The sequence below is a fragment of the Passer domesticus genome, chromosome 21 (genome assembly GCF_036417665.1).
Source record: "Passer domesticus isolate bPasDom1 chromosome 21, bPasDom1.hap1, whole genome shotgun sequence".
Lineage (NCBI taxonomy): Eukaryota > Metazoa > Chordata > Aves > Passeriformes > Passeridae > Passer > Passer domesticus.
The window spans coordinates 6732362-6744588 of NC_087494.1; the positions used below are offsets into that span (position 1 = coordinate 6732362).

The window sequence follows — 12227 nt, forward strand, 5'->3', positions numbered from 1 at the left end:
TGGAGCAGGAGGCTCTGCCTGCAATGGGCTCCAACAACTCCAGCAAGGCCCTGTTGACTGCAAAATTGCTTCCTAGAGCACTATATTCCAATAATTGTTATAATTCTGGTACTACGGTGAAATAACTGTGGTTAAGATCTTTCTGACTAATCATGATCACAATCCACCAGGGCTGTATTTATGTAAATTTATCTGTCATTCCATCATTAATCCTGTGGGACAAATTGCATTAAGGTTCCATTCCACCTGTCCAATCTTTACACCTTTGAAAAAGTCTGGGGCTGGGATGGGATCCAACCACTCCCAGTCTCCTGTATTAAAAGGAATTGTAGAAGTCTAGGGGCCCTGCAGGGGTTTGAGGATCCATGGTGGCTGTTGGGTGTCATTTCTCCACATCATGTCTCAACAGAAATTTCTCCAATAAAGAAATAAAGCTTTTGCCTGAAGCTCCCACTGTGCCCATGACAGGAACCCCTGGGAATGTCTGGGACATCCCGGCTCTTTGGCAGCCTGGGGACTCCTGGCATGTCACCGTGGAGTCCCCGTGAGTTCCTGTGACAGATCGGTGCCTTTGCAGCCCAAGGTGCCCTGGGATGTTACCATGGAAAGGCTGTGACTGCCTCTGAGCACAGGGCTCTTGACCATCCCCAGAAACCCCTGGGAGGTGTCCATGGAGCCCCTGTCTCTGCCTGTGACATTCCAGCTCTTGAACAGCCTGGAGAGTCTTGGAATGTCCCCATGGAACCCCTCTGAGTGCCTGTGACAAATCTGATCCTTACCGGCAACCATCACCAATCCCAAGTGGCTTAGGTCAGTTTCCATGGCAACCATCCCCAGCCCCCGTTGCTATGGTGAGTTTCCATGGCAACCATCCCCAGCCCCCTGTTGCTATGCTCAGTCCCTTGGCAGCTCCATGCAGACCCCATGCCAGGGGTGGTTGCCATGGACACCAGCTCAGGGCTGCAGCCACAGCCCGTTGCCATGGCAACCACTGGCAGCCCCATCCCCAGGGTCATGGGATCCCAGATCCACAGAATTGGCTGAGCTGAGAGGGACCCATCAGGATCCTGGAGTCCAAGTGCTGGCCCTGCACAGGACACCCCAACAATGCCAGCCTGGGCCTGGCAGCGCTGGCCAAACGCTGCTGGAGCTCAGAGAGCCCTGGAGCTGGGACCCTTCCCTGGGGAGCCTGGACACTGCCCCAGCAGCCTCTGGGGAAAAACCTTTTCCTGAGATCCAACCTGAGCCTGCCCCGACTCAGCTGCAGCCGTTCCCTCCAGTCCTGTCCCTGGGCACCAGAGGGAAGAGGTTCCCACAGCCCCAGCCAGAGACCCGCTCCCAAGGCTGTTGCCATGGCCACCAGGGTTTGGACCAGCTGGGATGCTCGGTTTCCATGGGCCAGGGTTCAGGAATGGGATTCCCCAATTTCCTGCTCCCGCTAAAACCGCGCTGCCGCTCGCTGCCCTCCCGCACCCCACGGAAAGCACAAAAATCAAGGAGCCCAGGCAGGGATAAGAACAATTTACTGGGGACAGCAACGAGATAAAGAACAAACAGGAACAGAAACAATACTGTAGCAGAAGGGAAAAGAAAAACTATTTACAGGGAAAACCAAAACACAACTCACTGGCTCTTCCTGGCCAGGTATTTCCTCCTGCCTGGAAAGGACACCTTTCTCCTCAGGGAGAGAGTCCCTTTCCTGCCCCTGGCAATGACCTGAGGAGAGAGTGAATATAATGACATGGCCCTAGCCAGATCCTCATGTTTTTCAATCCCACATCATGTCATTGGCAGGGGCAGGAAAAGGGACAGGTGTCTTTCCTGCATGGATTACAAGGAACATGGATCACAGGTCTCTTCCCAACATGGGTCCTACAATTGGGTATGAAGCTGGAGCCAGGCACGAAGCTTTCCCTGCAGGGACATTTGCAGGGCTTCCCTTACCGGTGCTTCCGTAGGTGTCTGTTCAAGACAGAGCTCTGGGTGAAGCTCTTCCCACACTGGGGACACTCGTAGGGCCTCTCCCCAGTGTGGATGCACTGGTGCCTGACGAGATAAGAGATGTACTTGAAGCCCTTCCTGCAGTCAGGGCAGCGGAAGGGCCTCTCATCCGTGTGAATCCGCTCATGTATGAGGAGACTGGAGCTGGTGTGAAACCTCTTCCCACACTGGGGACACTCGTAGGGCTTCTCCCCAGTGTGGATGCGTTGGTGGGTGACGAGTTCTGAGCTGCACCTGAAGCCCTTCCCACACTCCCCACACTCGTAGGCCCATTCCCCGGTGTGGATCATCTGGTGCTGGATCAGGGTGCTGCTCTGCCTGAAGCTCTTCCCACACTCCAAGCACTTGTAGGGCTTCTCTCCATCATGAGGCTGCTCATGGGCCACCAGCTCCACGCTCTGGCTGAAGCTCTGTCCACCTTCCTGGCACAGGGTGCGGCCTTTCACCTCAGAGCAACCTGGGCTGGGTTTGGTGCCCCTCCTCCTGTGGGATCTCTGGGACTTTTCCTCCGCCTTGGATTTCTGCCCTGTGCAGCCGCTCAAATCTGCCTCTTCCTTGAGTTTCTGTTGTGGGGATTTGTCCTCCCTGGTCTCCATCCTCAGCTCCTTGTCTGGGGCAGGAAGGACAAGGAGAGGATGGGATTTGCCCCTATGCCACAGGGAAAGGGAAGAAGATTCCCCAGTGCATCCCCAGCAGGACAGCAGCGGGATTGTCCTGCAGCCGGGAGCATTGCTGGGCTGGGAGATGGAGCAGGAGAGAGGGGGAAAGGGGGACTCACTTCCTCCTCACCTGCCTGCGTGTCCCGGGCCATCTTCCTCTTCCTCACAGACTCCTCCTCCATCCAGCCAAGGCTTGGGAATGAGAAATCCTGGTTTGGGGAAAAATATAGCATATGAGTACATTGGATTAGGGGGTTCCTCCTGCCCAAGTCAATCTCTAGTGTCACAGCACATCCACAACGAGCCCCTGTGAGCAACCTGCACTCCCAGAGCCCAGAGCACGCTTGCTTAACCTGCTGATGGACAACGCCAGAGACAGCTCCAAATGCAGTTTATTGCAATGTAGAGGGTCCAGGCACAGAGACAAAATGGGGCTGAGGACACAGGGTTTGATAAGGGGGGAAAGGGGCGGGTCTGAGGGCCAAGGGCCAATGGGAACTGAGCACAGGTGGCACAGAGGAGGGGCAGCCAACTGGGGAACCAATGAGGTAACAGGGGCAGAGCATTGCAGTAAACCGGGACCAATGGGGGACAAGAGAGAGGAGAACATTCTAGGGGGAGTACATATAAGGAAAAAAGGGCAGCTGAACTGGATGATACCAGTGAAGCCTGCTGCATTCACATGAGCCTGCAAATGCTTATGGTGAGAGCATTGTCCTCAGAGGGGTGTCTCTCTCTGACCCTGGTCACCTTTGCCCTGAGGTATTACAGTTCCAGTGTTGGGCACCTGCACCACCACACTCTAGAAGTCACTGGGAATCTGGTGCCCATGTAAACCCCCAAAATACCGAGATTCAGTCCCCCAAAATACACAAATGTCCAAGATTCAGCAAAACCACCCAACCCTGGATTTCCCCTCTCTGGTATCTCCACTTTGGGCTCCTGGAGGCCCCCCTGTCTGCGTTGCTGCAGGTCAGGTTTGTATTGGTGTTCCCCCTCTCTGGGCTGCTGGAGCTCCTGGCAATCCCACAGGTTCCCCTTCTCTGGGCTCACCACTTTGGCATCACAGGCGTCCCAGGGGTCAGCACTGTCCGGGGTCCCTGTTTCAGGGTCCTGGGGTATCCATGGGTCCCCCCTGTCCATGCTGCCAACATGTCCAGGCTTCTGGAGCACCCCCAGCTCTCGCATTGCCCGTTTCTGCTCCCCCCAGTGCCGGTTTCCCTGCCAGCCCTGCCGGTCCCGGGCGATCCCCAGGTGGCTCTGGGCTGACAGTGCAGCCCCTGGGCCGGGCAGAGCCAGCCCCAGCACAGGGGGACCCTGCATCCTGCGCTGCCTCGGCAGCCGCGCCCAGCGCCGGGCACGGAGCTCGGGCAGCCCCCGCCGCCCCCTGCCCAGGGAGCCCCGGGGACCCCCGCAGCCGGGGCTGGCTCTGAGCGAGGCGGCCCCGAGCCCGGCTGCGCGGCCAGGGGGGCACGGCGAGCCCGGGGCCTCTGTGCCAGCGCTTCCCCCGCTCTCCCTCAGCCTTTGCCCGGCCCGGCCCCCGAGCACAGAGCTCTGCCCGGGGCTCCCGGCCCGAGGGGCGGCTCCGGGCCCGCCCGGCCGCTCCCGGCTCCCACAGTCCGCCCGGGGCCGCCAACAAAACATCCCAGCACCAAATCCACAAACCAGCCACTGCCACCCTGTCCTGCTGCACCTTCCCAGGGACCCCAACCCCGCGGCAATGCTCCCGGTGCATCGGGACAAAAAGCTGCTCCAGCCCAGCCCCTCGGAAGCCCCAGCTGCGGCCCGTCCCTGGCACAGCGATCCCGGCAGCTGCCCCGCTGTCGCAGCTGCGGCTCTGGAGCAGGGAGGCTCTGCGGGACCCCCGGGCTGGGCCCCCTCCCAGCCCGTGCCCGCCCCGCACCTTCAGCCCGGCCTCTCTCGCTGCTCCGGCTCCTGCACAGCCCCCGCTCTCCATTCCTTGGCCCCCTGGGCTCTCCTCTGGGGCTCCTACAACACCCGGCAATGGAAAACAATGGATTTTGGTGCTCCCTGGCCAGGCCACAACTGAAACTTTGTTCCTTTTGCCTGGCTGCAGAGACCCCCAGGGCGTTTTCTGCATACAGTCCCAGCCCCCAGCACTTGCTGAAGGCGCTCCCTGCAAATGTCACTGTGCCAGGGCCCTGTCCTTGCTGTCACCTGCTGGGGCTGGCCATGCACAGAGCTCCTGGACTTGCATTTCCAGCTGCTGTGCAGCCAAAGCTGAGCCATCTGCAGCTTCCTGAATGCAAAAACTGGAATATGAGTTTCTCTCCACGGGAAAATCTCCCCCTCCCTTGCGAGCCTGTGCCATTCTCTGCTGCTGCTGCTGCTGGGGCACTCGGGGCTCGGGCTGAGCAGCAAAGGTGACCCTGAGCCAGGAGCTTTCCTTGGCTGCAGCAAAGCCTCGGCACGCAAAGCCCTTCCTGGTGCTATGCCCTATTCCAGGAGGGATTGTGCCAGCCGAGCTGACCTGAAATTTCTTCTCCCAGACACCTTTAGGACACGCACCATGGAGAAGCCAGAGCCCACTCTCAGCTTTGCGCAGTCCTGCAGAAAAATCCTGTGTGTGAGGCAGCCTGGGAACAGGGTTTAGTGTCAGGGGAGGGGAAATCAGAGCCCTTTTCTGCCCTGTGGGCTGAGGCTCTGCATTTGCAATGGCCCTGCAGCTGCCAAAGGGGCCTTTTTGGCTCAGCTGAGAACAGTTCTGCTGAGAGCCTGTCCTAAAGCTGCTTTTCAGCCAGATGTGCCAAATGAATCCTCATTTTTTTTGCAGCCCTAGGTGTTGTGTGCGTGCAGGTATGACTACTGAAGGATGGAACAGCTCTGCTGGGGCGAGTTCTTTTTCTTGTTTTGGTTTTTTTGTTTGTTTGGTTTGGTTGGGGTTTTTTTCTTTATTTTGATTTGGTTTTGTTGGCTTTTGGCGTTTTATTGTTTGTTTATTTGGGTTTTGTTTTTGTTTAGGTGGCTTTTTTGTATATTTGGGGTTTTTTGTTGCTTTTCTTGGGTTTTTTTGGTTGTTTTTTTTTCTCTTCGTCTCAGGGGTAGGGGGTTTGGGATTGGTAGGGGTTTTTTTTCTGTTTTGTTTTGTTTTGGGGCTTTTTTGTTTGTTTGGGTTTTTTATTAACTCCCCCTGTCAGCTCTGGGCAGAGCTCTGTAACTGTGTCTGACACTTGTCTGTGGCACTGTGCAGGTGGCCAGGGGGACCTTCCCCGAGCTGTGTGCAGAGGAATCCACATCAGCCCAGGCTGGGCTGGGCAGTGGCCGCTCAGTTCCATGGACTGGACGCGGCTCTGGACGCTTCCCTTGGAGCATCTGCAGGGAGGGAACGCTGGGGCTGTCACTGCTGGGGTGTCACACACAGGGGAACGCTGGGGCTGTCACTGCTGGGGTGCCACACACAGGGGAATGCTGGGGATGTCACCGCTGGGGTGTCACACACAGGGGAACGCTGGGGCTGTCACCGCTGGGGTGTCACAGACGGGAACGCTGGGGCTGTCACTGCTGGGGTGTCACAGACAGGGGAACGCTGGGGCTGTCACTGCTGGGGTGTCACACACAGGGGAACACTGGGGCTGTCACTGCTGGGGTGTCACACACAGGGGAACGCTGGGGCTGTCACTGCTGGGGTGTCACACACAGGGGAACGCTGGGGCTGCCCCACTCCTGCCCTGTCCCCAACACCTCTGCCAGCACCTTGAGGGAACACAAAGGCTGAGCCAAAGGGTGAAAATTGCAGAAGGGGCTGAGCTGGCAGGGAACCCTTTGGCATCATCGAGTCACAGAATCACAGAATTACTGGGTTGGAAGAGACCTTCAAGAGCACTGAGTCCGTTCCAGCCCTATCACCACCCCAATAGACCATGGCACTAAGTGCCACATCCAGTCATTTTAAAACACATCCAGAGATGGTAACTCTAACACCCTGGGCAAAAAACCCAATACTTTATCACACTTTTTGTAAAAAACTTTTTCCTAACATGCAACCTATATTTCGCTTGGTTCAGCTTAAGACTGTGTCCTCTGGTTCTGTCAGTTTTTGCCTGGAGAAAGAGACCAACCCCCACCTGACTACAACCACCTTTCAGGAAGCTGTAGAGAGTGATCAGGTCACCTCTGAGTCTTCTTTTCTCCAGGCTAAACATCTCCAGCCCCTTCAGTCATTCCTCACAGGACTTGTGTTCCACACCCCTCACCAGCCTTGTTGCCCTTCTCTGGACATGCTCCAGCCCCTCCATGTCCTTCCTAAATTGGGGGGCCCAGAACTGGACACAGCACTCGAGGTACGGTGCCAGTACAGGGGAAGAATGCCAAGTACACCAGTGCCAAGTGCAGGGGCAGAATGATCTCCCTACTCCTGCTGGCCACACCATTCCTGATCCAGGCCAGGAGCCATTGGCCTTCTTGGCCACCAGGACACACTGCTGGCTCATGTTCAGCCGGCTGTCGAGCAGTACCCCCAGGTCCCTTTCTGCCTGGCTGCTGTCCAGCCACACCATCACCAGCCTCTGGCATTGCAGGAGGTTATTGTGGCCAAAATGCAGGACTTGGGACGTGGAGTTATTAAACTTCATCTTATTGGACTCTGTCCATCCCTCCAACCATTCCAGGTCTCCCTGCAGAGCCCTTCTACCTTCAACCAGATGGGCACATGCTCCCAGCTCAGTGTCATCTGCAGATTTACTAATGAAAGACTCAATTCCCCTCATCCATGCCATCAATAAAAATATTGAACAGAGCTGGCCCCAGCACAGAGCCCTGAGGGACAGCACTAGTGCCTGGCTGCCAGCTGGATGCAGCAGCGCTCACCAGCACTCTCTGGGCCAGCCATGCAGCCAGTTCTGAACCCAGCACAGAGTGCTCCTGTCCCAGCCCTGGGCTGCAGCTTCTCCAGGAGTGTGCTGTGGCAGACAGTGCCAAAGGCCTTGCTGGAGTCCAAAGAGACACATCCACAGGCTGTCCTGCATCCCTCAGGAGGGTCACCTGCTCATAAAAGGAGGCCAGATTGGTCAAACACGACCTACCCCTCCTGAACCCCTGCTGGCTGGGTCTGATACCCTGGCCATGCTGGAAGTGCTGTGTGATGACACTCAGTATAAACTGTTCCATTTCCTTAGTGGGTACTGAGGTCAGGCTGACTGGTCTGTAATTACCAGGATCCTCTTTCCCACCCTTGTTGTGAATGGGTGTCACATTGGGCAGCTTCCAGTCATCTGGAACCTCCCCAGTGAGCCAGGACTGCTGGTAAATGCTGGAAAGCAGCTTGGCAAGCTCATCTGCCAGCTCCCTCATCACCCTGGGGTGGATCCCATCTGGTCCCATGGATTTATGAACATCCAAGCAGCTCAGAAGTTCTCTGACTGCCTCCTCCTGGATAATGGGGGCACTATTCTCCTCCCTGATACCATCAACCAACCCAAGAGGACAGTTGTCCTGGGGACAAGCCGTCTTCCCACCAAAGACTGAGTCAAAGAAGGCGTTAAGCACTTCTGCCTTCTCCGCATCTGCAGTTACTAAGTTCTCTCCCTCATCCAGTATAGAACAGAGGTTGGTCTTACCCTTCCTTTTACCATTAATATATTCGTAAAACATTTTTTTATTATTCTTTTCAGAAGTTGACATTTTAATTTCAAAATTAGTTTGGCCTCCCTGATTTTTTTCCTATATGCTCTAGAAGCCCTCTTATACATTTCCTGAGAGACCTGACCCTCCCTCCAAAGATGATTCATCCTTTTTTATTCTTAATGTTTTCCAAAACCTCCCTCCCCCTCTAGCTGGGCGATTGCCTCGTCACCTCATCTTTCAGCACACAGGGACAGTCTGTTCTTGTGACCTCAAGATCTCTGTTTTGAAGCACATCCACTTTTCCTGAACCCCCTTGCATTTAAGGACTGCTTGCCAAGGAACTCTTTGAATAAGCCTCCTAAATAGGTCAAAGTCTGCTCTCTGAAAGTCTAGTATAAAAGTCTTATTAATGTTCCTCCTGACTTCACCAAATAGCAAGAATTTTATAATCTCGTGATCACTCTGCCCCAAGCGACCTCCAACCACCACATCTCCCACCATCCCATCTCTATTTGCAAACAACAAGATCTAACGCATTACCTCCCCTGGTGGGCCACCCACCAGCTGTGACAAAATGTTGTCCTCCACACACTCTAAAAATTTTCCTGGACTGCCTTTTTTCTTCTGTATTAAGTTCCCAGCAAATGTCTGGCAAGTTGAAATCATGAACAAGAACAAGGGCTGATGATCCAGAAACATCCTCTAGCTGCTTATAGAATGAGTTGTCAAGCTCTTCTTACTGCTTGGGTGGACAATAACAGACTCCCAGTAGGATGTCAGCCTTGTTGGCCTTCCCCCTAATTCTCACACATGGCATTCAACTTCATCATTACTTTCAACATCCATAGCATCAAAGCCCTCCCTAATATAAAGGGCCACCCCTCCACCTCTTCTCCCTTTCCTGTCTCTCCTGAAGAGCTTGTAGCCACCCAGTGCAGCGCTCCAGCCATGTGAATCATCCCACCACGTTTCTGTGATGGCAATTACATCACAGCTCTGCTGTTGGACCACGGCCTCCAGCTCTTCCTCTTTGTTACCCATGCTGCGTGCACTGGTATCCATGCACCTCAGCTGGGCTGCTGATTTCACCCCTAACTCAGGCTTCCCACCCTTGGGCCTGCTTCCAGACAGCCCAGCTGCATCCCCTTCCCCCTTCAGACCTAGTTTAAAGCTCTCTCAGCAAGTTCTGCCAGTTCATGAGCTAAAAACCTTCTGGCCTTAACAGAAAGATGGAGCCCATGTGGTTCCAGCAGACCAAGTGCTTTAAAAGTTGCCCTATAATCAAAGAATTCAAAATTCTGCAGGTAACACCAACCCTTAAGCCACTTGTTAATAATTTGAGTCTTCTATTCATTTCACTGTTCTTCTTCGCCACCAGAAGGACTGAAGAAAAGACTACCTGTGCCCCCTAATAGTCCTATTAACTATCTGAACCAATGCCCTGAAGTCCCTATTGTGAGAAACCATGGGATTAGAGGACTTTAGAAAAGCTGGGAAAAAGAAAGGCCTCAGAGACAGTAAGGACAGTGAAATGCTAAAGCAGCAGAGAAGAGATATCAGCAGTAGTGAAGACATGAGAAATAGAACAATAAAGCTATGTAGTTTGGCATTCTAAGTTGCAAAAAGTATATTTTAGTAAATATTTAGAAGGTTAAATATGAATAGGGCTCTGTGCTTTGTCTTTTATAAATGAACTATTGTATGAGAGAAAAAGTTGCTATTGTTTTAACCAAAGCTACGCGTGCTTCATGTGGTTGGATAGAACTACTGTCAATATGCTTTTGCTCTCTGTGATTGGCTGAAACTGGGTCTGAAACTATCTTATGTTGCAACATTAAGTTTCCTGGGCCTTCTGTCTGGATAGCGAGCTGCTCGCATCGATCCATTGTCATAGCCATGTAATGAGTCTGATGCTTCTTAAATAAATAGCTCACGACACTATTCAGGTGTGGTCCCGTTGCGTTTGTGTCTGTATATAACTGCCGGCATCATCTTTTAATTGTCCTGACATTCTCCTTTTCAATCTCAGCACTGCCAGCCTGGAGTATCAGCAGTGGCTAATAATGAGAGGGCTAAATCAGCCCAGGCAGTCTCTCAGTATTATCTTGTACACCAGCCCCAGGGAGGCAGAAGACTTCTCTGTGGGGTGGTCCGGTTGACATATGGGGCCCTCTGTTCCTTTCAGAAGGGAGTCACTCACCACGATTATCCTTCTTTCCTTTCTGATGTTAGAGGTGGTAATCCTTCTTAGAGATGAATCATAACTGGGAAGGTCAATGGACAGATAATTTTCTTCTAAATCATGTGGCTGACTCTCCAGATCCAGGGACTCATACCTGTTCTGAAGTGTCACCTGGCTGGGGAGTGGGGGTGAGGAGGGATTTTATTATTACCTCCTCGAGTGGATATCTACTTCCACTCCCCTTCATCTACTAGGTGTCCTATTGTCTGAGAATAGGAGGTATAAAAGACAGTAAGAACGCAGGAGAGCATTGCTGCACTGCCAGACCTCATGGAACCAAGGATCCACTGTGACCTGCAGGGCCTTGGGGGACCACGGCACCATTGTGACACTGCGGGGCCCAAGGATGCAAGGGAGTTTGTGACACCAAGGGGTCCCATGGAACCAAAGGGACATTGTGACAATGGGAGGCCTCATGGAATCATGTAGACCATTATGACACTCTGAGGCCTCATGGAATCGCTATGACAACCAGTTGTCTGGGAGTGTTGTTCTGCTGGAGGGTAGGAGGGCTCAGCACAGGGCCCTGGACAGGCTGGATCCAGGGACCAAATCCAACAAGGTGAGGTTTAACAAGTCCAAGTGCTGGGTCCTATACTTTGGCCACAACAACCCCTGCAGCTCTACAGGCTGGGGACAGAGTGGCTGGACAGCAGCCAGGCAGAAAGGGACCTGCAGGGACTGATGGACAGCAGGCTGGACATGAGGCAGCAGTGTGCCCAGGTGGCCAATGAGGCCAATGGCTCCTGGCCTGGATCAGGAATGGTGTGGCCAGCAGGAGCAGGGCAGTGGTTCTTTCCCTGTGCACTTGGCACTGGTTGGGTAGCACCTCCAGTGCTGTGTCCAGTTCTGGACCAATTTAGGAAGATCTTGGAGGGAATGGAGAATGTCCAGAGAAGGACAACAAGGTTGGTCAGGAGTCGGGAACACAAATCCTGTAAGGAGTGGCTGAGGGAGCTGGGGTTGTTTATCCTGGAGAAAAGAAGGTTCAGGGAGACATGGCGGTGTCAGGGCACAGGTTGGACTTGATGATATCCAGGGTCTTTTCCAACCTTGCTGATGCTGTGATTCTCTGAAACCACCCTTGGAGCAGTTGCAGGATGAGCCCTGGGCCTCCTCTTCAGAAGCTCCAGCAGCCCAGGTGCCTCAGCTTCTCCTGCCAGCCCCAAAGCCCATCCTGTCAGTCCTGCAGAGCCTCTGCAGCTCCTCCTCATTGCCCAGAACAGGGAGCCCCACAGGCAGACACAGCAGCCCAGATGTGCCCCCCTGGCCTGGGGTGCTGTTGCTTTGACTTGGACCCCTGGTGCGAGGACACGAGGCTTGACTCCATGTTGATCAGAAGGCTGATTTATTATGATATATATTATACTAAAATGCTACATTACAACTATACTAAAAGAACAGAGAGAAAGAGATCAGAAGGCTACAAAGACAAGAATAGAACAGGAATGAATAACAAAAATCCTGTGACTGCTCACAGCCTTGGCACAGGTGGCTGTGATTGGTCACTGATTGAAAACAATCCACATGGACCAATGGAAGATTCACCTGTGGCACTCCACAGCAGCAGATAGTTATTGTTTACATTTCTTTCCTGAGGCCCTCAGATCCTCAGGACACGAAAAATCCTAGCAGAGGCTTTTTCACTAAAAATCCTGGCAACAGGGTGCCTCTGGCAAGGGAGCAGCACCAGGCACTTCAGAAGCCTGCAGACAATTCCTGCAGCACTTGGAGGATGATCC

The 12227-nt window shown here is 53.7% G+C and overlaps 2 protein-coding genes across 3 annotated transcripts in view; one reads left to right on the forward strand and one right to left on the reverse strand.

Moving 5' to 3' along the window:
• The window catches only part of LOC135284517 (zinc finger protein 271-like), a 523404-nt gene that overhangs the window by 99784 nt on the left and 411393 nt on the right, over window positions 1-12227 (forward strand). The window lies entirely within an intron of this gene.
• Window positions 1520-3738, reverse strand: LOC135284606 (zinc finger protein 239-like). 2 transcript variants are annotated; one of them, XM_064396218.1, is made up of 3 exons: window positions 3014-3738; window positions 2791-2869; window positions 1520-2611 (listed from the first exon to the last, which is right to left on the reverse strand). In XM_064396218.1, the coding sequence occupies exons 2-3, from the start codon at window positions 2840-2842 to the stop codon at window positions 1941-1943; spliced, it is 723 nt and encodes a 240-aa protein (XP_064252288.1). In that variant the 5' UTR covers window positions 2843-2869; window positions 3014-3738; the 3' UTR covers window positions 1520-1940. The 2 variants fall into 2 exon arrangements, with proteins under 2 accessions (XP_064252288.1, XP_064252287.1); XM_064396217.1 differs by having other exon boundaries at window positions 2791-3738.